We start from the raw sequence: 24980 nt of genomic DNA, 5'->3' as shown, positions 1-24980 counted from the left end.
TTCCTATTAGAAACGGTTGACAACAGACAAGATTCCTTTATTGCACTAGATGTTAAAACAAACAAAAAAAAACACATGGTTACACCGCACACTGAACAAAACAACATGGCACTTTTAACGAACAGAAACAGCAAGTATACACGTAAGGACAAGACATAAAAAAAAATGGAATCAAAAGAGATCTTATCACTCATACGTTTTTTTTTTCTTTAAAAAAAAAAAGCTGTACATTTACAAATAACACAACCAAAATTGGTAGCGGTCATTACAACCAGTTTCTAATAATATCGTCATTTGCATTGGATTGGACTCGAGGTTAGAGGACGGAAACAGGTCGTTGAATTTTTGCTCATCTTCTTTTTTCGGTCAACTTTGAATTTGTAAACGTCCTCGTCTTCGCCAGATGGTCGGATTGCGTGCATGTACACCTACTCATGCCCTGGAGCTGGAGCGTGTGTTAGACATACTCCGAGTCGGTCATTTCCAGAGTGGCTACAGGAGTCAGGAGTTTTCTCTCAGGTGTAGTGCCTGCGGCGGTCGATGCGAAATTCAAATTGTTCGTGACGGAACCGCCAATGTCTCGACCGTCCAAAGAGAATCCGTCTGTTCGTTGAGCATCGTTGTCTACTGTAATAAAAGAAAACAATTGCGATTGCAAAGGAGGACGAAATAAGTCTTTGTGTATAGTCCAGTAATTAGATCTGCCATATTTTTTATTTTATTTACCTGGTTGGAATCCAGCGGGATTCCGTTCATGATGCTCGTAATCCTCATAATCTTCATCGTCGTAATTACGTGGCATTCCCAGAGGTGTGATGAAATGGGTAGACGATTTGGCGTAGCCCGGGTTTGGGCTAGCTTGCTCGTTCTCTGAGGGTGTGGCGCTGGACATCCTCTCCGAAGCCCAGCGGCCGGCCGGCGAGTAAGACATCTAATATTTTGAGATTAAATCACTCAATCAATCCGCCCTGTCTTTTTTTATTCGATGATTGATTGATTGACGCTTACCGATAGAGGATAAGCGGGTGGTGGCAATTGGCTAGACCAGGCAGGCGAATAGAGAGGTCGTATGTTGCTGTTTGACATGGGCATCATCATGTTATGGGGTGGCGTCGGAGATGGAATTTGGGGCATTGGTTCACCCACTTCGCAAATGTTGGGCATGAAGGCTGGTTTTGAAGGCAATTCTGGTTTTCGATGTTCTGAAATGATTTATTATTATTTTTCTAAAACTGATACTCTATTAGATTTTATTTATTTTTGAAGCGATACCTTTTAAATTTCTGTTGATGCTAAGACTTCTGTTGGTGGCGGTTTCGTCGTCATCACTCGTATGACTCGAAGCCAAATCCAGTTGGCCGTCTGATTCGCCTCCGCTCTCTCCTCCGGACGCATGTCTCTTTTTCGGTTTTTCGTCATCGTTGTCGTAAGCGTACGGGGATTTGTGTACGATTTGCCTACTCGTGTATGACGAACGGCTGCCCGTACTCGTCGAAACATCGCCGCTACGCATATCAGCGCTGCGGTAATTGCTGCTGCTGCCCGTTTTACAAGTAGAGCGGGACGTTGTTGACGCCGTCGAAATGCCTAAATGTCTCTGATGATTTTGTTCTCGTTGCTGTAAAGTCGACGCCGTGTCGCGATTGTTTTGATAAGCCAAAGCCGATCGGGAGGCCGTGACTGAATGCGTTTCTATTTGATGTCCAAGTCCGTGAAGATCATCGTGATCTATAGTGTCTTTGCGTCCCGCTAGATGGAGTAGGCCGAGACGAACCCGTCGGTTGAGTAGGCAGTAGCCCAGCATGATGAAAATGGATTCGAGAACGGAGCAGAGTGAAAATGCGTAAAAGAGAATTTCGGAAGCGTCGCTGGCCGATAAGACGGCCAGGACCCAGACGGCAGTGGTGACGGGCAGCAAAGCCAGTCCGAGCCAGATGAGTGTTCTCAAATTGCCGTAGCCTTCGATGTGATCTTTGAGCGTGAAGGCGGCTCTCAAACCGAGCGCGAACGTGATGAGCGTGCAGCAAATCATGAAGCAACACGGACCGACCAAACTCCAGATGACCGACTCGTAAACCGACAACCAACAGCTGAAAAATTAAACACGAAAAAATGTAATAATAATATGGTTATCGAATGATTTGGCTTTTGTTGTCTAGCGCGATCGTTTTTTTTTTTTTTTTTTTTTTCTGTAATTTTTGATATTTACTTACAAGTAATAATTTCCGTACTGGTCGGCTCGGACACCGACCGAGAGACCCAAGATGATGGCCGGAAGTCCGTATCCCATGGAATAATAGAAGCTCATGTGTCCATGATTGACGTCACGGAGCTCGGTCAACATTCGGTACAAGTGAATAGACTCGATCATCAGCCAAGAGAAGACGCACAACCACAGGTAGTGGAGACCCATGGCCAGCAATTTACAAACAAACTGTTCAGTCGACGATGGAAAAAAAAAGAAAGAAAATCGTTAGAGCGTTACTTTGTGTTAGCGGTTTTTGTTTTTGTTTGTGTGTGTCGATTTAAAGAGGCATCCCCTTGCACTCACCTCGTGGTGTTGGACGGTTCCCCGCAGTTTCAAAGCCAGCAAGAAGAGCAACTGAACCAAAAGGAGGCAGACGACGAAATTGCGGTGGATCGAATTGGAGTTGGTCTGCTGCTGGCCGCGGATCAAACTGAGACAGATGAACGCCACCGTCAAGAAAACCACGCTGGCCACCAGACCGATGTAAGTGACCACATCTTCGGCCAGTGTCGGTTCCCTCGCCATTGTTATAAACTCTTCCTTGTTCATGACGACGGCCACTGGACCCAAACTGGAGCAGGTGCAATTGACGTGGAAATCTTCCTGGTCGTAGAACCAAGGGTCGTGGAAATCGGTTCGGCAACCTTCGCGACTCCAAGCGCCTTTCACTAGGGCCGAACCGGCCCCTCCCGATCCCGTTGGTTTCCAGTGAACGCATTGCGGATTGGCGCGCTGGTTGACGTAGTCGACTCGAATGCGGTACTTGATCGGTGGGCCATCTGGTTGATCTGATATGATGTTGCCATCAACTGACAGCGCGGCCAATCCCATCGTCGTGGATGGCAAGGTCAGGTCGACTCCGTAACGTTGTCTTAAATTCGCTTCGAACACTTGGGGCAATATTTCGCCGGCCGTCCGGTAAATGGCGTAGCTGACGACGGATCGTTGGGTTTCGGTGTTGGATCGGTCCGTCGTCTTCTGGCTGGACGGTAGCCGGAAGCCGAGTAAGCTGAGCGGCGTGAAGAATTTAGAAGTTCGATCGAATAGCACTGGGTTTTTGACGTAATTGTTGTATTTGGGGAAAATGACGTTGGCTGACGATGGCCGCTCTTTGTTGACACCTGCCGATCCTTCTTCCAGGTATCGGCTAGTGTCCGGTAGCACAATCTTTTCCAGTCCGCTCGATTTTGATTCGTGTCCTATAATTTGTTCCGTGCTCAACACATCCATTCCGAAAACTGCCATTTTTTTTTTTTTTTTTCAATTGATATGAAATTTAAAAAGAAAATGCGTGTGTTTGAAATGTTTGAATTATTTACCCATATTAGGAGTGACGACTTCGAAGGGGAGAGTGTAGGTACTGTTTTGTTGACGGGCCAAATTGGCCGCGTAATTTTGGAAGGCCATGACCAGAGCGTCTGCTCCGTATCCGTGAACTCGTTCGATCGTTCTCCAATGGCCGACATATTGCAATTGGAACAAAACGCTCGTGGCGCTCACCAGATTCTGTTGTTTTTGTTGTTTTGTTTTTGAAATTTAATCCAGAAAAAAATAAATAAATAAGTCACCCATTTTTTAAAGAGAAATTTGCGATTTTAAAAACAAAGCAAGTTTTGACATACTCTGATGAAATCTTTGTCGTGCCGATGAGTCAGATTGAAACCTTCACGGTGGGTGTCGTGCTCCAAGATTTTCACCAACAGCTGTTGGCCAATGAAGATATCACTGCCGTACAATTTCGAACTGTGATTCGTGGCTTTGAACAGCTGTTGAGCCAGTCGCACGGAAATGAATGGGTTGAGGTTCAAACTGCCTTGATCCAATCGTTGCAACTGCGGACGGGTTGAGACGTTTTTTTTTTTACGGTTAATGTCGCGATGACTATCATTATCCCTCTGCCATATTATACGCTTTTTTGTACTGTCATTACCATTTCTCTTAAATCAACGAACGGGATGGTGGTGCAATTGAATAAATCAGCGGGCATCCAACCGACTTCTTTGTCGCAAGTTTTGTATGCCTGGCCCATTGATCCGATGGGGCAATCTCTGGCGGTGGTCAGGCCGTAGAGAGTGCGGTCGAACCAAATGCCCGAGTCGAAACTCCTAGGGCAAGCGTCGTAGATCACTGCGTCGTAAAAAAGAGAACAACAAAATGGCGGGGTTATTTTTATTTTTAGACGCTTACTATTATAACGAAAAGGTTTGTTATTGTTGTTGTTATTGCTCCCGCCATCGTTTTGTCGGCGGGAAAGAAAAAAAAAAGGCACAGCTGTTTTCTTTTTCTTTTTTTTTTTTTTTTTTTAAATGGAAGAGAAGAAAAAAAAATAAAATAAAGGTGCATACAGATGAGAGGCTTTTCTTACCTTCACAGCCGTTGAGCGTGACTTCGGCAAAAAGGTTGGGGCAAGAGTCGCAGCGTCGGCCAATGACTCCCGGTCGGCACTTGCACTGGCCTACGGGGGGTAGTAAAAGAATAGAGGGGGGGGGGGGGGGAATGTAATAACCGGTTAAAAATGATTGTGTTTTGTGTGTGCGGGCAATCATTTGCTTTTCTCATTTTTTCGTCTTTCTCGGTTTGAAAAAAAAAAATGCTGCCTATTTCTGGACAGGTGGGTGGAGTTAAAAGCTTCTCTTATTTGTTCTCTCTTACCGGTGAGGGCGTCACACTTGGACCCAAACGAGCCCGTCAGGTAGCAATTACAGTCCAGACATTCCTCTTCGTTGACCGGCTGGTAGTGATTTTCCTATAAATATATTTCGTATATTACACCCCGTGAAAATGTCGACTAAAATTACAAATGCAAAACTCGTTCCTCTCTTTATCTCTCTTTTTTTGTTCGTAAATTTTCCCGTGTTTAAACGAAAAATAACATGCGGCCAGCGTGATAATCGTGCTCACCAACAAAAAAAGAGAGAAGAGAGACGGTAAATAACACAAAAGGGAGGTCATTTGTTGTTGTTTGTTTTTTTGTTTTTTTATTACCTGGCAAACGCACTGGCCGTTGCTTTTGTTGCAGTTGGGATCGTAGCCTTTGTCCGTATCGCAACGGCAAGGCCCGCACACCGGATATCCCCACCAGGTGGCAGGGCACGGCTGATCTAAGGCCACTTCGCAATAATCGCCCGACGTGTCACCTTGACAGCCGCATTTGTAACCGCGCCGACTGGACCGGTCGATTTGACAAGTAGCGTTGTTCTCGCACGGGTTGTACTCGCAAATGTTGGCGCAATCGGCGCCGACAAAGCCAACGTCGCACACGCATTTGTGCGAATTCCAAGTGTCCGCGCATGTGCCTCGTTGCGGGCACATGTCGCTGCGGGCGCTACAGGAATCTGTTGAGCTGCAGCCGTCGCTCACTCGATGCTCGACCGATGATTTCAGCCACAAATTGCGTTGCTGATCGATTCTGACATCCTGTAAAAATTTTTAATTAGATTTTTGTTTTTTTTTGCTAAAAAAAAAACTCGTTTTCTTTTGTTTTTGTTGCGCTTTTTTTTTTTTTTTTTTTTTTTGAATTGGGGCTTTTGTGGAGTGACTTACTTTGATGCAGCCGATAAATCCGGTTGTGTTGGTCGTTTCCAATCGACCGAGAACGACCCTGGCCGGCATCAATCCGGTCAATTTCGACTCGACGGGCACGGTTTTCTCGTAGAGGCCGTAGTCGGTGTTGAGCCAGAGTTCACCTTGCATCCATTTGAGTTCAGCCCAATGCCATTTGCCGTCATTAAGCGGCTCGGAATCGGCCAGAGTGAACTGACCCGATTCCCAAGTGACGCTCAGTTTCCCGTCAATAGTCTGCATCGTCATCGAAAATATATGTTAGTCATCATTTTTTTTTTTTTTTATCTCCCTATTGTTGTCGCCGTTCGTTGCCACGGTTATAAAAAAACCCCGCCAATTTCCAACAGTTTTCTTACCTCAACGAGTACCGAATGAGCGGGTTCGATTTCTATCTTCATTAAAAACGAATCCGTCTGCCTGGTGCGGAAAGCGAAGCCTGCCGACCACGGCAAGGCGATGGGCTTGGCGTCTGGCGTGAATATCAAATAGCCGTCGCCGCGGAATTGCCTCGACCCTTCAATAGCTGCGCACACAAGCGAAACAAAAAAGAAGAGGCCCCGTGAAGACTTAGCATAGGAATTTTTAACATATGGACATTTCTCCTTCGTTTCAAAAGGGCAGGGTGTAGTGGGCTCGTAGGCCGAGAGGAACTTACTCTCTGAGCAATCCTTGCCGGCAGTGCCATCCGGACAATCGCAGAGGAAAGTGCTGAAACCCTCGCGGCATTTGCCTCCGTTGCGGCACGGACTGGACGAGCAGAATTCTTTTTTCTCCTGGCAGCCGGCGACGGTTCCGTTGTCGGCGACGAAACTGCTCAAATCGATGAACTGGTGGTCGATGTAGAGGTCTTTGATGCAGCCGTCGTAGTCGCGATTGCGGACCTGGAACTCGGACGAGGCCGACGGGAGGCCGCCGAGTTGTAACGGCGCCGTCAAGTCCAGGAACCGGTGGCAAGTTTCCGTAAACTGGGAGCAGCGCGGTTCCAGTTGATGAACGACCTGGGCGGCACATTTACTACCCAACTTATGGCCGTACTTAACACTGACGGCCGTGTCACAGTCATCTAAACTTAACACCACCGTCTAAAAAAAAAAAATTCAAAATTCCCGCCATACATACAACAAAGGAAAAGGTGTGCGTGTTAGTCACGAGTTTTGTGCGTTGCGTTCTGGCCGAAGGACTTACCCTGTTGAAGTAATCGATAGTGACCGTATGCCAATCGCCATCGGCTAATGAGAAAGGCTGTTCGAGGACAACGTGAGACAAATTAGCGCCCAGCGAAAAGGAGAATGAAAGGCGGCCGTCCATCAATTCCAAGGCGATGAAATCGTGACGCTCGTTGTATCGCCCGTTGTACAACAAGAGGCCGTTCCTCTCTCTGGTGGCGAAGCTATAATCATTTTTTTTTTTTTTTTTTTTTTCGAAAAATTTGTTTATACATCCAATTTGTTTGTGTGTGACCAATCGATCCCCTCTACATCCGCTTTTAAAACAAGGTTGCGTAGAGGACATACCTGAGTTTGAGATGGAGACGATAACGCTGTCTCAAGGCTGGAAATGTGAGGAAAGATCCTCGATAGAAACTGCGTGAGCGCAGGTGACAAGTCAGCGGCGTGTAGAAATTTGCGGGGCCCGTGCAGTTGGTCAGTGCGCAAAGGCCAGTCCTTCCATTGCACGTTTTGTCTTGTTGTCTTCCGCGTCCCCCGCCGGCTGCGACGCCCATTTTGCCCGACAGATCCAGTTGGCATTCGCTTCCAGTGAATCCCTGTCGACACAGGCACGTGTATCCGCCCTCTTTGCGCTGGCAGCTGCCTCCGTTTTGGCACGGATTCGAGTAGCAGAGGTTCACTTCCGTGTCGCAGACGTAATGTTCCCTCATGCCTAATGATCCATATCGTGAAATTTTTTTTTTTTTTAAAGATTTAACACATTTTCTTTCCAAGACTGTGAGTATATCTATGTCAATTTGGTGAAAGACGATGTAGTTTCATTCTTTTTTTTTTTGTGACGGTTCGTTACATCTTTTGGACGTTGGGTTTTGTGACGCGTGAGAATCGTTTCTAATGATGAGAACTTGCCGGATTATTAAGACAAAGCGCGTACATTTTGTTTTTAGCACGAAAAATATTGAAAGAGAATGGGATAACGAATGGAAAACAAAGGGGGCTAAAGCTGTCGTTTTTCCTTTTTTTTTCTCTTTCCACCGGTCGCTTTGGTAATATTTAATTGATTTTTATGATCTGCTGTCAGACATTAATCAAAATAATAGGGGGGGGGGGGATCTCGGCTTTCGCTAACAAGATTTTTGCTTCGATTTTTTTTTTGTTTTGTTTTGTTTTTCTGTCTACCGCGGATGGAAACCTACGGCCAACTCTTTTGCCTCGAGGGCTTGAATGGTAATGAACCGTCAGGTACGCTGAAAAAAAAGCAAAGAATATTATACAGCAGGGGAGCAATTAAAAGGGTCTCGAGACGGCCGTGACCTTTTTGTCTTGTAAAGATTTTTCCCCTTTTTGTTTTGTTCCTTTTTCTGTTCCGTTGGTTGGACGCCAAAAGATGGCGACAAAATAATGACGACACACAATAACAACTCCCCCCTTTTTTTTTTTTTGGAATTAAAAAAGAAAAAAATGGATGACTAACCGGTGAATCCAGCTGGACACCTGCAGGCAAAAGTGCTGACTGGATGGATGGGCCGGAAGAGTAGAGACGGACTGCTGATGAAATCCGAGGCATTGCCGAATTTCAGAACCGAAAGGCACTCTTCGAAATTGAGACAGGGCTCTCTGACACATAACGTGTCATCGAATGGTAACACCTTTTTTTTTTTTTTTAAATTGAGAAAGAAAAAAAAAAAAAAAAAAAAAAAAGAAAACGGTACGAAATTTAACGTATTGATTGATGAAATGCTGTTGGGTTTGGTGCTGGCGATCGTGTTACTATAGTGGTAGAAAAAACATTATTACCTGGAGGGTGGTTAATTTAGTCAGGGCGTGGCGTCGGAGATAAACCCGTTCCTGGAGGAACTGCTGCGTGTAGAGGACCTCGCCCGGTAGGTCGGGACGTTTGGCCGAAAAGCTAACGTTCAGTATCCGCCCGTCTGCCTCGTAATCGTTCTGCATAAACATGTGATAAATAAATAGAAAGAAAAAGAAACAAATCAGAAAGAAATCGAACGAATGGGAGGAGATGGGAAATTGAGAGATTTTCTTTGTTGTAAGATAAAATAAAAATAAAGAAGAAGAAGAAAAAAAAAAGGGCCAAACTAAACGAAAAGTTAAAAACAAAAACATCTTGATTCGCTACTTTGAACTTTACGACTCTCTTTCCAGAGGGAGTCTTGTCTTTTTATTCCCGACATTAGAAATTCTATTGGCCAATTCTCTTCAAATGTTATGGCTTTTGTTTTTTTTTTTTTGCTTTGCCTCTTTAAAAAAAAAAAACGAGTTTTGTTGTGCTCTTTTTTTCCTGATTTTTCGTTGGTTTTTATGTTGACCATTAATCACAAGGTGATTTATCGGTTAGCGGTAAAAACATAAACCGGTCGGCTATTTTTTTTTTGTGCGCTCTTGTCTATCTTTTATTTTCAATATTTGTCGCGTCACTTAAACTCTTTTTGTTTTCGAATTTGCGAACATATGCGATCTTCCTATTTGATTGATTTGAAACGTACGACATTTTCGGAAAGAGAGGAATGCGAGAGTGTGACGATCGGTGGTTAAGAGTCCTTTTTCCTTTTGTTGTTACAACCCCCTCAAACTTGCGCACGATTTCATCATCTAATCGACATAACAGGAAGTGTGTGTGTGTGTGTGTACGTCGCGGCTTGTAGTTTGAATGATACGTGACAAGTGAAATTTAGAGGTGGGATTCTGTTCCCATTTTTTCCTTTTTACAGCCGAAGAAAAAAAAAACACAGTAAAAAAAAAAAAAAAGGGGGCAATCATCTTACCTGAATGTTGAAGACAAAGACGTTCTCCTTGGGGCAAGGGATGATGGCGGCCAGGCCGTCTACAAAGTAATTGTAAAGCGGCTGCGACAGGAAACTCTCTTGATCCATGTCGCCCAGTCTGAGCGTCACCGAATTGAAGAGCATCGCGTCTGTGACCAGGAGGACCGACAGTTGCATTTCGGCTCTCACCACATTTGTGCCATCTGCATTGGCCGCGCGTTTTCAAATCAAAAAAGGAAATGATGGATTAGGTTAGGTTATAAAAAAAAAACTAAAAAAAACGGAATGATTCACAGGCAAAAAACAATCACATTTCATTCGTATCGATCGTCATTGTGTGCTAGAATGACTCATCTGTTGTGTCATCGAAACAGAAGCGCACCACACGTGCCGTGCGTATCGTAATGAGACAACGGCGTGCTGTTGTCATGGCAACCGTCGTGCCCTTTACCCAAACAAAACGGCAAACAAACACAATGCGCGTTACAGAGAGCGGAACAGCGAAAATTCGAGTTGGCTCTATATTTTTTTTTTTTTTTTTATGACATATTACGTCCTTATGTTCTTTAGCGGATCGACAGTCACACACGCATAAAGCGAGGGCTGCGCTCTCTCCACTTATTATTTTTTCAGGGGAAAATGACGATGACGCTCAATTGATAAATAATGATGCAAAAAAAAAAAAAAAGAAAAATTGTTTGTGTGTATGGACGGATGGATGCGCGGTAAAATTGAGCACTCAGCGACGTCGATATGAAAGGGAAAAAAACGGACGGCGACGATTTTCTCAGCCATTCGGTTCGGGCTCTTTTCAGGTGAAAAGGTCAGCGGAAGTTGAGACGAAAAAGTTCACAAGTTCAATGAAAATGACGATGAAGAATTTTTTGTTTTGTTCATATTTTTTTTTCTTGGAAATTCATTTTTTGAAATCTTATTTTTTAAATCTCTTGTTGTTGTGATGATGTTGTGGTTCTCGCGGTTCGCTGGCCAACGTCGTCAATTCCTTTTTTTTGTCTTGACTATCAGCTGATAATGACATGTGCAGTCGAAACGGCGAGAAATTGAGACGTCTTTTTTTTTTTGTTTTTGTTTTTTCACCATGTGTTTCTCTTTTTATCTTTCGTATCCATCATTCAAAAAAAAAAAAAAAAAAGGGCGCGAGAGTAATTTGCATAGAAGCTATCATCGCTTTGGATAGTTTCTCTCTTGGGTAGCTGGTGCCCAGCAAAACGAACGATCTCCAAGACTGAGCTGGACAACTTTTGCGTCACGCAACTTGTCCGTTCTTCATCTCGAGTCCGAAAAAGAAAATCGTGCATCGACTGACATTATTCGTTAAAAAAAAAAAAGGGGGGAAACACGCGTGCCCTCTCATAGCCAATTTTCACCAGCTGCGAGAGACGCTATTAGCGTTTGAGTGGATGGCCTCGATGACGTGCATGTTTTTTTTTTTTTTTTTTTATTATTCTTTTTCATTTTTTTTTTTTTTTTTTATTATTTCCCGTTTTCTTCTTTGGGCTCCGAAAAATGAAACTGCCAAGAGAGAAAGCTTTCATAGATTGTATGAGGTTGACCAAAAAATACGATGACTATCCCCAAAGCTCCATCTTAGCTGACTAATGAGCTGTGTAATAGGCGCGGGATATTATTTCAGAAAGTAGGACGGACAGATTTTTTTTTTTTTTTTTTCTGCATTCGCCAATAGGAGTTCACTACTCGTCGGTGTTCTTCACAAACAAATTAAAAGTCTTAAGTCATTGACAATGAGGCGGCGGTCTCATTTCACCTTCTTTGTTTGATTTGTATAGGTGGACCTCAAAAAAAAAAAAAAAAAAAAAGAGAATTTTCTTTTTATTTTGGCTCTTGTGTTTTTTTTTGGTTTTTTTTTTTAACAAACGAGTTGGTGGGACCGTAGATAATATTAACACGGAAAAATGAAAAAGCGGAAAAAGAAAAAAAAAAAAAAAATGTTGAGTGTGAAAGGTTCCCCGAAAGAAGCCTATTCATTGGGCCTTCTATTCGTTTCGTCTTATATAACAACGAGCGAACTTAAGCTTGAAATTGCATCGAGGCACAGGCAAAGAGCTTTTCGTGTGACGCTAGCCGGAGGTTATAAAGATGGATCAAGAAGAAAGAAAAAAAAGAAGGCCCTTGTTGCTTTTGTCAGGTATTATCCAACACACAGCCAGCAAGTCCTATCCTATATCTTCTAGCACATTCTCTATTTTCATTTTTACGACCACTACCATGGCCCAAAGTCGATGACGACAGTGGTCGTACTCTTCCTCATCTTGCCTGATTTCTCAGCATTTTTAACAGGGACACCCACCCGCACACACAACACCCCCATTGCGCTCTTTTTCTTGTGCTTGGACAGCGTGAGATATAATCAATACCTTCCACTACGCGCAGCACCAGTCCACACGAAAACGACTACCACCATATTGCGCCGTTTAGTTGTAGCGATATATTTTATCAAAAAAAAAAACGAGGTACACGGTGCTTGAGATTTCTAGGCAAGATCCCAACCGTCAGGGGTCCCCCCTCTAAAGCAAAAGAACAATAGACGATTTCGAAAAAGAAAAAAATGTCCCTTTTTTTTTTGTTTTTTGATGATTCGACAGTTGTTTTCTCGAGCTAGATATTCAACAACAACGAAAAAAAAAAAAAAAGAAATGTGTACTACACGTTAGATACCATTAACTCTTTTTGTCAAAGATTTTGTTTTAAAAAGAGAAAGTTCTTTTTTTTTTTTTTCGAGTGGAATGTTCTCGTTAGATGCTACACACGACGCTGTGGGTCGATTTGTCATCGCGGTCCCGAGGTTCGTGCCTCACGAAATTGAAAAGAACAGTGGCAGCTGTTGCTTTTTTTTTTTTCTTTTTCTTTTCTTTCCTAGTCTATTACTACGTAACATAAAAGAGTTAAAAACGTCTAGGAAAAAAAAAAAACGCATAGTTATGCGAGTCTGTGCATTTTTTTTTTCCCGGAATGTAACCCCTCCCCACAAAAATAAGATGGAGATAATCCCTCTTTTTTTTTTTTTTTTGCATATTTGTCTCTTTGTCGCACATAGTTTTACATCCCGCCGACATGTTGAAGGAATGAAAAATAAAAATAAATAAGATATCTCGTTTGTTTTAAAATTCCCTTTTTGTACATCAAATTCTTTTACGTTATATTCAGCCACGATCTGGCGCTTTGTTTTTAACGCCCGATTTCTATCACATCCAACCCGGAATGGCTCGGGAAAACTTCTTTGTTTTTCTTCTTGACGGGTTGAATAAGTACACGTCCCATAATAAAGAAAAAGCCTGTTTGTGGAGCTTGTTCTTGATTGGCTCTCATTGTCACGGAAGAGTTACCGGGAAAAGAAGAGAAAAGAAATACAAGGAGGGCCTTCATTTAATGATTGTTGTGGTGTCAGTGGTGAAACAGAATGGAGGAGGGGGGGGGGGGAGAAAACAAGTGAACTTCTTTTTTCGTAATAATTACACCTCAGGGTCTTGGTGCTTCTTGAAGAACCAAGCAAATGAGTTTGTATTTTTTTTTTTTTTTTAGCCCCTCTAGGGCTGAAAGAGACCTAGAACCTCCCCCCCCCTCCCCTCCTTCCAACTGTTGTGGTCCCTCTCCGTGTCTTGTTCTTCCCCCCCCCCCCCCCCCCGACAATCAAGGGCTAAAAAAGAAGGAACACGAAAAAAAAAAATTAGAAAAAGGCAGGAACAATATGGCGTGACACGGGGAATAGAGAGAGAGTGTGTGTGTGTGTGTGTGTATCTGCTTAGTCACGGAATGGGTAGAGAAATGTTTTTTGTTTTTGTTTTTTTCGTCTCGACCATATTTGTTAAGGCTTGTTATGTTTTAAAAAAAATGCTGAGAAGAAGGAGACAGTAAGGGTCTATAATAAATAGGGAAATGAGCGGTGAGATACGAGCCAGGCCTTTATTGGCAAAGGTAATAATCAAGAAAAAGAAGAAAATCTATTATGCTAATCCGAATGCCTTCTCTTCTCCCCCCTCCAATTGATTTATATTGAGAAGACGGGTGAGATCTTTTGGATGGGGCTTTTTTCTTTTTTTTTTAATATCAAAAGCTAATCCTATTGAAAACAGGGCGGACAACCGGTTCCGTTATAGAAGACGAACGAGATGAATAACTCGACACCTTTTTCTTTTCGTTGTTGTCGGACGTGGGATTTTAAATAAGGAAGAAAAAAAAAAAGATAAATCTTTTAAAAAAGGAACAATAGGAATTCCGGTTGAACGGACGCTTCAAGGCTCATCCCCCGAGATAGGGAAAATCTTTGTCGTGTTTGTCGTGAAACTGGGCGTGGCTACTCACGATTACATTCAAATCTTTAGCGATTCGTGATGTCAAAAAAAATGAAACGGCCTCATTTTGTTTGTTTCATTCAATGGCTGAAAATAATTGATGTTCCTTTTTTCTTTTTCTTTTTTTTTTTTTTAACGTAAAAAAAAAAAGAGAGAATTCGAGCACTTACCGCTGACGGAGATTTCCATGGCGGCCGAGATGGGCACGTTAGTGTTGAGGTTGGACGACAGGCTGATGAAACCGGTCGTTTCGTTCAAATGGATCAAATCCGCGCTGTTGCCCGACACGACCCTGTAATGCAACTAATAATCGTACGCATGCGAAAAAGAATAAAATTACGATTCCCCAAAATTCAATTTGGTAACACACACACAGACAGACAGACAGACATAGACACAAATCATTGGAAACATGTGTTCAATGTGTTCATGTTGCCTAACATGTTAATATGTTTTTTTTTTTTTCAAATGGGAAACGTGATCGTTGATCGTCGAAGAAAAAAAAAAAAAAGAAATACTCCCGCTGGAGCGTGACCAATTTCGATTTTGTTCCGCCAATGGGATCTGGCTATGCTGAGTAAGGGAGGGGGGCCAAAGAGAAAACAGTCGAAATCATTTTTGTTTTTTCTTTTTTTCTTTTTGTGATATTCGTTTTTATTGCTATTATCATGCCGTGCTGTGTGAAAGTATTTTGAGCGATGCTCTTCTCTTACCTTCACACAAGGGGGCGCCCTTTTTTTTTTTTTGTTCTTTTTTTTTTTTATTTATTTCCGTCTTATTTTATAGCGTTAAACACCCGTGAAGCGGGGAGAAAATCTTGTCAAACTAATTGAATTTCTTTTTTAATCCCTCCCCGTCTCAATTTTTTTTCCCCCTATTTTAACGACCCGCCGTGTCCATTCCTATTCTTCTTTCGAATAAAAAAAAAAAAAACATAGCAATGTCTATCTATAAAGATGTGTAGCACAACAAAATTGAACAAAAGAGAACCTTGAATTCTTGGGTTGAATTCCTCTTAAAAATAAACCCCGCAGACGTCGTCCCAACAAGAACAACACAGCAACTGCTGTTCTTGTAACATTTTTTTTTTTTTTTTCTTTTCGATAACCACCTGGCGGTTAGATAGAAACCTTTTAATAACTCTGGTCTATAAAAAGAAGTCCTCCTGTACATATTGATCGAATCGAAAAAGAAAAGAAAAAAGAACGAGGTCTGTTCTATGGCGTTAAATAAATATGTACACGTTCCAAAAAATAAAAAAACAGGGGACCCAAGCTTTAGACAAGTTTAACGTTTGCTCTCATTCATCCCTCGAATAGAAAAAAAAAAGAAGGAAATTTTGAAGTTCCTTCACGTACGGACGTGTAGGGTCTCAATCCATTCGTATTGACTCGTTCTGGAGCACAGGAGAGGGGTTGGATCAAAGCTCTCTCTCTCTCTCTCCCCTCTCACCATTCAGTCTATACACGCCGCATATAAATTTATCTACAAGCTACCTCTTGCCTGCAATGTGTACGATAGTGGGAGGGTTGGATAAAAAAAAGCGAGAAGAAACCTTAATTACGCTGGAAAGCGCCCCCCCCCCTCTCTCCCTCTCGATAGAAGGCTGTGTGCCACTCGGAATTATATTGCTCCCAATCGAACCTCATACATCTTCTGTGGACGCTACGTACGTACGTACACACACAGAGTACTTTTCCTATATGAAAGAAGACGACAGTTAGAATCCCCTCACCCTCTTCTTGTAGGCCTATCTCGCAGTGTTTATAGTTAGGCCGGGGGTTGGAGGGGGAAAAAAAAAAAAGAAAGCTGGATGTATTATATATAGATGGTGGCTTTTATCTTGTTGTTTTATCCATTCCCATCCGCCCCTTGTATTTCTGGTGTATATATGGCGCCAGTCAAGAGAGTGTCAGTGTGTGTAGTGTGGATTTTCTACGTTTTCATTTCTCTCCCCTTCCTTTCGGGTTGTAGTTCCAAAAAGGACATGTTTTGTTTTTTCCCGCAAGGGCCTTTTTCTTTTCTCCCTCTTTTTTTTTTTCGAGAATGGAATGAAATTAAAAAAACAGTTTACGACCTCCCGAAAACTAGGGGAAAGAAAAATATATATAAAAAAAAAGAAGGTCGAAGAAGGGACTTGTTTCTTTAGGGAACTCCGGCACACAATTTCCATGTTTAATGGACATCCATTAAGACTTTCTTAAAGTGGCTAACCGCTTTAAAAAAAAAAAAAAAAAAAAAAAGGAAGGGGGGAGTTCTTTCTGTTTGCTTATTTAAAAAAAAAAATGGGTAGCGTCAATTTTCACTTTGTTAATTAGAGTTTAAAAGAAAGACGTCAGTACGTTACCTGGTCATTGACGTCGGCATCGAAGACGGGAACGCGGGCCACAGGTCCTAGAGGGAAATGATTCTTGAAGTTGTTGAGGACCAGCCGGAAATCGTTGAGAACTGGAACGTTGTCGTTGACGTCGACGACGTTCACTTCGACGATGACGTCCGTCCGCAACGGCGGCGATGCTGCGCGCACTAATAATTCGTAGCGTTTGCGAGGCGATTCGTAGTCGAGTTCGATGCGAGTCAACAATTCGGCGGAGCCGGATTCCGGGCGCGGAACTAGAGTGAAAGCTTCGGCGTCGGGCCCGCCGATGATGGAATACTGGACGACAGCATTGAGACCTTCGTCGGGATCTCGGGCGATGACGTCGCCGACTTTGGAGCCGACGGGCGAATTCTCTTGGATGAAGAGACGGACCCGATCCGAAGACGGTGGGATGTTGAAAGAAGGCGGAGAGTCGTTGACGTCGTCGATGATGACGACCACGGACGCTGCTCCGGACAGTTCGGGAGTACCGCGATCGATGGCCTGGACGAGCAGGTCGTATTTAGCCGTTGATTCTCTGTCCAGCAATTTATTGGTGCGCAAAATTCCGGAAGTGGCGTCCAGGGTGAAGGGCGAATTGTTGGTTTCCGTGTCCAGTAGAACGTAACGAACTCTGCCGTTGAATCCCTGGTCGGCGTCGGTGGCCGTCACTTGGAGAACGGATGTGCCGATGAGGGCGTCTTCCGGGACGTTGGCCAGGTAAGTCGTCTGCTGGAAAACGGGCGGGTTGTCGTTGACGTCTCCCAAACTGATTTCCACGTCGGTCGTGTCGCTCAGCGGCGGATTTCCGCTATCTCGCGCCGTGATGGTCAACAAGTAGCCGGACGTCCGCTCTCTGTCCAGCTGCTTGGTCGTCACAATGGCGCCCGTCGCCGGCTGGATGGAGAATTCCGGCACAAGTTCACCCGATAGTCCGTAAGTTATCCGGGCGTTGTCGCCCACATCTCCGTCGCTGGCCGCCACAATCAAAACAGTCGTCCCTAATCATCAACATTTTTTTTTAGGGTCATAATTCGATTCGGTCATTAAATATTTTTCTTAAACGTAACGAATGAAATCCTATGTTATTAAGCCTGTTGGGTTGGGTTGGGTAACCAACATTATGTTACGCGTTTTGTGTGTGTGTGTGTGTTACTTGATTTAATGAAAGCCAATTGCCTTCTTTAACCCGGGTTGTTTTCATGGTTGTAAACTAATTTACATATCCCCTCCCTTGCACTTAAAAGAGGGGCAAAAAACTAAATAATAGGCTCGTTGCATCATTTTTTTTTTTTTTGAACCGCCATTTTCGGGTCATTTCAAATCGTTAAAAAAAAACAAAAAAAACATTTTACCTATGGGGGCGTCTTCGAAAACGGTGGCCGAATATGGCGCGGCTTCGAAGGCCGGTGCGTGCGTGTTGGCGTCGGAGACGTTGAGGTAAACGGTGGCCGTGTCGCTGCGTCCGCCCGAGTCGCTGGCCTGGACCGTCAGGACGAAGCGTTTCTCTTGTTTGTAATCCAAAGGTTGGGCCACTGAAATCAATCCCTGTCCGTTTTGGGAGCTGACGCTGAACCGACCGCGGACGTTGCCTCCGACGATGGAATACTGCAGACGCGGATTCTCGTCTTTATCGGCGGCCGTCACCGTCAGGACGGGCGTTCCGGGTGTGGCGTCTTCGCCGACGACGGCCTCGTAAACTTTCGGCCAGAAAACGGGGTCGTTGTCGTTCTGGTCCTGAATTTGCAGGACGACGCGGGCCGTCGCCGTTTTACCGCCGCCGTCCGTCGCCAATACCTTTCAAAAAAAAACAAAAAAAACAGCAAAGGGGTTACAACTTTATTTTTTGTGAAAGCGAGAACGAAGATGGGGGGGGGGGAGAAGATTGAGGACATAAACATCGTTTGTGATGAGCTCGTTTAGAAAATCATTATATCAAGAAGGGAAATGGTTCATTAATTCAGATCGGGTACAGCTAATAAAAGCCGCAAGTCTTTTGTAAAAAATTCCTTCCCTTTTTTTCTTTTATGATGGCCGGCCCGCCGGCCTTTTTTTTTTTTTTTTTTTTCTCTCTTTAAAATTTTTGTTTTTTATTTATTTATAATTTTTTTTTTTTTTTTGTGTTGTTGTATTTTTTTTTTTTTTTTTTTTTTGATGAAGTGCATCGAACATTGCGGATGTCATCATTTACGCAACGTGCGAGCTCATTTTCACACCTGGTAGTTAGACCGTCTTATCGTTTTCTACACCTTTCTTTCGAACTCGAAGAGAGAGAGAAAAAAATAACAACAAACAAAAGAAACAAAACAAAAAAAAAAATAAAAAATAAAAGAAACAATTTGAAAGTTCATCAAAGTTCCCAAAAGCGTTCCAGAACTGGCGTTTAAACACGCCCATCATAGCCGCGAAAATCTTCTTTTATTTTTTTCAACGTCTTTGTTATTTTGTTTGATGTTTTTAAAAATGTTGTTTTTTTAAATACCGTGAAGGCAAAACGAAAAAAAAAAAGAAGAAGTTTTTCAAAACATACTAAAACAGTCGATAACTATAAATTTGCCCCGGCCCAAGGAGCCCGTCCACCAGCCATTAGCGTCGACGAGTTTACGGACGATGGTGATGGACGTTCTCCCATTCTAGACATCCCCTGCTGAAGGCTCTCTAAAACTCCCCAACATTTTCTTTTTTAAACATAAAAAAGCTTGTTGTTTTTTTTTTTCCCCAAAAGTTTAGACATCGATCAAAACATTTGAAATGTCATGGAAGGGAGGGGGAAACCAGATTGCTGGAAACTCTTGGTGAGATGTTCAAATGCGATTGAGAACTGACCTCGAATTCGTGGTGGTGATTCTCTTCGCGATCCAGCTCGCGGACAGTGACGATCCAGCCGGTGTCTGGATCGATTCCGAAGGGTAGTTGATCTTCGTCCGTTTGCTGATTGCCAGTCGGCGTCATGATGGCCAACGGGACGATCCTATAAGTGATGTGAGCGTTTTCGGCGTCGTCGGCGTCGTAGGCCTGGACGCGGACGATGCTGTGCCCGACGGGCACGTTCTCGATGACAGACTCTTGGAATAAGGACGTGTAGAAGCGCGGGGCGTTGTCGTTGACGTCGCGGACGTTGACGAGCAGCTGCGTCGTGTTGGAGCGGCTGGGATTGCCGCCGTCCTGGGCCCGGATGACGAGCCGGTAGCTGCGCACCGTTTCGAAATCCAGCGGCTGCACCACGGCCACGTCTCCGCTCAACGAGTCGATGACAAAGTGACCCTGCGTGTTGCCGCCAATCAGCGAGTAGCGCAGAACAGCGTTGGGCCCGACGTCAGCATCCGTCGCCCTATTGTTTCAAAAATAAGCAAAAATATTGTAATCATCTTTTGAGAACGTAGTCGGACATGTGTGACGTTGAGCAGACGACGTGAAAAGAATACGAGGAGCGGCTGATGAGAAGCCTCACGAAAAATAGATGTTAAACTTTTTTTTTTTTTAGAATTGTAATCGGAATCTGTGATGGATGGCGTTGACCTCGCTCGTCTTTTTCCCTCTTGAATGATTCAGAATCTTTTTTTTTTTTTTTTTTCAATTTGATGGTTGCTATGGGTTACTGCCAAAACAAAAGTCGAAAGACACTGCTTCCACTTTCGTGTTGTGCCGTCATCCATCAATGAATGCTGATCTTTTTGGAGTGGCTCTTTTTTGTGTTTGGCCGAGAGGACGATAAAACACACGAAGGGACAATCAAAGAGAAATCTGCAATGAAATTTTTTTTTTTTTTTTTTTTTTTTTTGCTGTCTGGCTTTGTTGACCCTCTCTACAAAACGCTGCCCGATAAGGGCAGCCCCCATCGGTCGTTTGTTTATACATTACGTACTAGCATCGAGCGGTCGTCTTCGCACCCACTCCATGAATATGTTTTTCTTTCCTTTTTTTTCTTTTCTTATTTTTTTTTTTTTTGGGGGGGGGGGAGGGGGGAAGAACGACAAGAGGCTATTTCTCCTCTTTTCTATTTATATGTACATAGTGTATACTTTCTAAACATGGATCGTGAATCGTCTCTAGCTAGCCTCTCTTGTCTTGGCAGTCTGAATTTACGATCTGGCAACAAGCGGGCCACTGACAAGGCATCTCACTCCACCAACCATCTTCTTTTTTTTTTTTTTTTTTTTTAAATCTTTGTATTTTTTATTATTTGCATCTCAAAAAAAAAAAAAAAAATAATAAAAAAGATTCTAGACATTGGCCATTTTAGGAACCTTTTTAGCAAAAACACTCTAGTCCTTCCAGAATTCAAATATTGAACATTTCCCGCCCTCTCTATTTTCTTTTCGTCGATTACGTTACTCTTCCTTTCACGATCATCAAACAGTAAGATGGAAAAAGAAAAACATCGTTACTGAAGGGAGAAACGAGACAAGGCGTGCGATGACGATGCGAAGCGACATCCGCTTGTCTTTTGACGTTGCGGGATTGATTTCCCTCGACCGAACAAAAAAAAAAAAAAAAAAAAAAAAAAATGGGGAAACAAAGTAGAAATACAACAAAAGAGGAAAGAAAAGAAAAGCTCCACATATATAATGGAAAAGAATAGGAAAAACAAACCGAATAACAACTATGTTAGATTCTTTTAGGAAAACAAAGTTCCTTTCGTTGGCTGCGCATTTTTCAATGACCATACACGACGACGTTTTTTTTTTTTTTTTTTTTTTTTTTTTTTTTTTTTTTTTTTTTTTTTTTTCACCGGCCCTAATATACATACACACCTGGACGAGGAATTCATTTTTTTTTTTTTTTTTTGTTTGGATTTTTCCGAAAACAAAAAAAAAAAAAAGAAAGAACGTCAGTTTTGGGTTTCTTCACACAAGGAGAAAATATTTTCAACAGTGTGTGTTCTTGTCGAACTTGAAACCGGAATTTTTATGTTTCATCCGTGTTTTTTAGTTTTCCCTTTTTCATTTTTTGTCATTCGTTCTCGGCTTACACTCGTTGCCCTTATTTAATTATCGATGATATTGAAGAAGGGAAACAAAAAAAAATTCAAAAAGCTACCAGGTTTTTGTTTTTGTTTTTCCCGAACCGGTTCGAGAAAAAGAAGATCGAGTGCCGTCTGTTTGTTTTAGACGTTAGAGTTATATCTTTCTTATTCCCCGTTTCTTTTTTTTTCTTTTCTTTTCTAAAAGGACTGAAACAACTCAAACGAGAGACGGGAAGAAAAAAAAAAAAAAAAGAGTGACGAGGCTTCTTCGGCCATATTTGGGCCCTCGCAGTGGTGGCAGCAAGCCCTTTTTTTTTTCCATCATAAAATATGCAGACCTTTGTCTATACTTTTCTCTCTCCTTTTTCAGCGGTAGAAATCAAATCGACTCGTTTTTTTTTTTTTCCCCCCAAAAAAACGAGATTTGAAACTCGTTATACTTGACAAAAACGTCGCCATTGATGCCAGATTGATAACCAAAAGAAAATAACAATAACAGGGAAAAACAATACGAGAGAAAACAAAAACGAATGTGTCACTGGGATTGCCATCAGCACTCAAATAGCATTTAATGGTTTGATTCAATGATTTTTTTTTTTTTTTTTTTTTTTTTTTTTTTTTTTTTTTCTTACCTGATTCGTGCGATGATTGGATTCTCTGCCCAGTTGACATTTTCGGCCACGTCGACCGTATAAGTCCGTTCGGAGAATTGCGGATAATTGTCGTTTTCATCGCCGACTTGGACGTGGACCAAAGCGGTAGCCGATTGGCGTTCCTGGACCGGTCCCTGATCGACAGCCTGGATCGTCAGATTGTACTGCTCGTTTGTTTCACGATCCAGGGCCAAACGGGTGCTGATGACGCCCGTCCTGGCGTCGATGCGGAAGGCTTCATTAGCCCCAAACGGGTTGACGATGCTGTAATGAACGTCGGCGTTGGCTCCGGCGTCCTGGTCTTTGGCGCGGACCGTCAAGACGGCCGTCCCGATCGAAGCCGATTCCTTGATGGACGTTTCATAATTAGACTGTTCGAAACTCGGCGGGAAATCGTTGACATCTTCGACGTTGATCTGCACCGTCGCCGTAGCGCTCCTCGGCTGCGGTCTGTTAGTGGCCCCACTTCCTTCCGCCACCACTTCCGTCGCCGTGACGCGGAGATAGTGGACGTCCATCGACTCGCGGTCTAAACGAGCCGACGTTGTGATGCTGCCCGTCTGGCCGTCGATGGAAAACAGTTTTTGCGAACGAGCGTCTAAGACGGCCACCATCGAGTACGTGACGCCGATAGGTGGCGGATTGCGGACGGCTAAAGAGATCACTTGCAGACCTCTGTCTCGCTCTTCGGGCACGGACGCGACGTAGACGGGCTGTTCGAACGAGAAGGAAGCCTCTGGTGGCGTTTGGCGTCGCTGCCGATGGCCGGACCGGTGCAAAACGTCAGGTGGCGGAGGAGGATCCAATCGGGCGATCACATGCATTTCTCTTTGCGCTTCAACAACGCCATTGCCGATGGGCGACGAACAATTGAGCCGATAATGGAGGTGGGCGTGGTCCGTCCTTCCCGGACGGCATTCGGATTCTGTCGAAACGAGATCCACTCCCGATGATTCTACCGCTCGGCTGGACGTTGACGAAGACCAACTGTCAGCCGTGCAGTAGCGTCGCACCGTTTCCGGCAGGTAGGCATCCAGTTTGGTGACTATGAGCTCACTCCGCCGCAGGCAAATCTCATTAAAAAGACGATCGTCGTCCACCTCACGTCCCGCCGAGTCCGCTAAGATGGTGGTCAATCGCACCGAATGATCGATGTGCGCACGACGGCCGTCAATCAGTTGGTTGTCGCACGATTTGAATCGAACCGTTAGCGGGAAACTGACCCGAATCACTCCGGTGCGGACGGTCGGGTCGTAGGCCTCGATCCGCAAAGGCCAGTCGGAGCAAGGCCGGCTGATGGGTGACCGTTTTAAGCGCACCGATCCATCTTTGCTCAGATGGAAAAAGCTTCTGGTCGTTTCCGGTGACGTTGATGACCAAACGTAGGTCCAATGGCGTCCGTTCTGGCCTCCGTCATCCGTCATTCCGGCGTGGAAAATGATTGATCCGGCAGGTGTAACACCGGGCTCGTCAACGACAACCATAAAGGACGATCCAGGTCCGACGTAGTGCGAGAGTAGCAGCAACACTGCTCCCACCGTTCGCCAACTTTGAGCGCTCAGGTGTTTACGAAACATCATCTTCTTTCGTTTTTTAATTCTTTTTGGTGTTTTCTGCCGGATGTTTCCGGCGATGAGTTTCGCAGATGTTTTTTAACAAAATTGATATCTATACCCTACGTATTTTGAGGGGAGGGGGGGGGGGGGGATAGTACAGTTGAAACGAGTCAAAGCTCTTGGTGAAGGTCGGTTATGACTTGAACCGTCTCCATCGGCAGGTAGGATATTTTCGATCCCCCAGGTATGAAAAAAAAATGCACTGGACGTTTGACCGTTTTTTTTTTAATAGTTAAAGAATTTTGTTTGTTTTTTTTTTCGATCGTATTTGGAAAGAGGTCAAAACATGACAAGTCACAATCTGATCAGCACATTCCAGTCGTTCATACCGTGTCAGATCGAACTCCGACTACAGTTGATAATCATAATTTTTTGTTTGTTGCTTCTAAACTTAATCGAACCGGAAAAAAGCGCAAAAAAAAAAAAAAGCTTTTCCCTCTTTCGTATTTTTGTGTTTGTCGGTTAGGACAGGGAAAAAAAAAACAACACGCACAACCCCAAAGTTTTTTTTTTGTTTGAATTCGATTATATATCCAATGAATGTCGTTAATCCGTTGTCTTCTGATTGGGTGCCAGTAAATCACTTGGCAAATGCACTGACGTAGCGTGCCAACGAACGCAAGCAAAAAAAAATATATGTATAATAAAATAACGCACAGACACACACACACACATAGGAAATGTTTCGATCGGTCGGGAACACAGTTGAGGTACCGACTCGAGCAGACGCTGGTTGGCGGTAGACTAAAGGGAACTCGGAGGAGTGAGAGAGAGAAAGAGAAGGAGGGGGAAATGTAAGGTAACAAAATAAAACTCTGTGGGGTTTGCGTTGCTCCCCATTGGGTTGGACCTCCTACCGCCCGAGGGGCAGCAGGTTCTCCTTTTCTTCTTGTTCTGGGCCGCGTTCACGTTTGCGCTCTTCGGTCATGATTTTTTTTTTCTTTTTTTTTTTTTTTTTTTTTATTCTTTGCTCCTTCCTTCGTCTTTCACCCCTCCTTGTATTATTCGGTTTCTTCATTCTACCTTTTTTTTTTTTTTCTCTATCGTTATTCCTTTCCTGTATAAGAAAAAAGAAAGAAAAAAAAAACTACCGGGGTCATTCCCACCAAAAGGGAACTTGGCGCGCTGTCTTTTAGCGTCCTCCTGGCTTCTCATGTGAGCCTGCACCAAGAATCCCCTCCAGGTATGTACAGGTAATAAAAGAGGAATAGAACAAGACTCGTTTCTCTCTCTCTCCCCTCTCTTTCAAGTTCAAAAATTCGTTCGTTCCCTTTTTTTTTTTCTCAAGGTA

At 43.6% G+C, this 24980-nt stretch overlaps 1 protein-coding gene across 2 annotated transcripts; it reads right to left on the bottom strand.

Annotated features, from left to right (window-relative positions):
* Nucleotides 1–21: 21 nt before the first annotated feature.
* Nucleotides 22–23865, bottom strand: LOC130686976 (protocadherin-like wing polarity protein stan). Of its 2 annotated transcripts, none has more exons than XM_059497640.1 (25): nt 22053–23865; nt 19281–19785; nt 17810–18251; nt 16443–17455; nt 14266–14398; nt 9765–9967; nt 8779–8928; nt 8456–8630; nt 7327–7693; nt 6998–7202; nt 6468–6894; nt 6169–6335; nt 5792–6046; nt 5234–5665; nt 4901–4994; nt 4614–4703; nt 4179–4375; nt 3871–4080; nt 3568–3754; nt 2552–3486; nt 2214–2434; nt 1273–2090; nt 1009–1202; nt 727–931; nt 22–624 (listed from the first exon to the last, which is right to left on the bottom strand). In XM_059497640.1, the coding sequence occupies exons 1-25, from the start codon at nt 23651–23653 to the stop codon at nt 458–460; spliced, it is 9393 nt and encodes a 3130-aa protein (XP_059353623.1). In that variant the 5' UTR covers nt 23654–23865; the 3' UTR covers nt 22–457. The 2 variants fall into 2 exon arrangements, with proteins under 2 accessions (XP_059353623.1, XP_059353622.1); XM_059497639.1 differs by having other exon boundaries at nt 22–627; nt 22053–23864.
* Nucleotides 23866–24980: the final 1115 nt, after the last annotated feature.

This window comes from Daphnia carinata, chromosome 2, assembly GCF_022539665.2.
Source record: "Daphnia carinata strain CSIRO-1 chromosome 2, CSIRO_AGI_Dcar_HiC_V3, whole genome shotgun sequence".
Classification (NCBI taxonomy): Eukaryota; Metazoa; Arthropoda; class Branchiopoda; order Diplostraca; family Daphniidae; genus Daphnia; species Daphnia carinata.
The sequence above is the reverse complement of the archived record's forward strand: the minus strand, read 5'-3'. Positions and strand labels throughout refer to the sequence as shown.

Bases quoted from the DNA above. Each gene is read 5' to 3' on its own strand.
- LOC130686976 (XM_059497639.1), bottom strand. From the start codon at position 23,653: ATGATGTTTCGTAAACACCTGAGCGCTCAAAGTTGGCGAACGGTGGGA. The intron at 3,755-3,870 runs GTATGTCAAAAC...CAAAAACAACAG, and splicing joins ACGACAAAGATTTCATCAGA to AATCTGGTGAGCGCCACGAG. The intron at 932-1,008 runs GTAAGCGTCAAT...TCAAAATATTAG, and splicing joins CACCCGCTTATCCTCTATCG to ATGTCTTACTCGCCGGCCGG.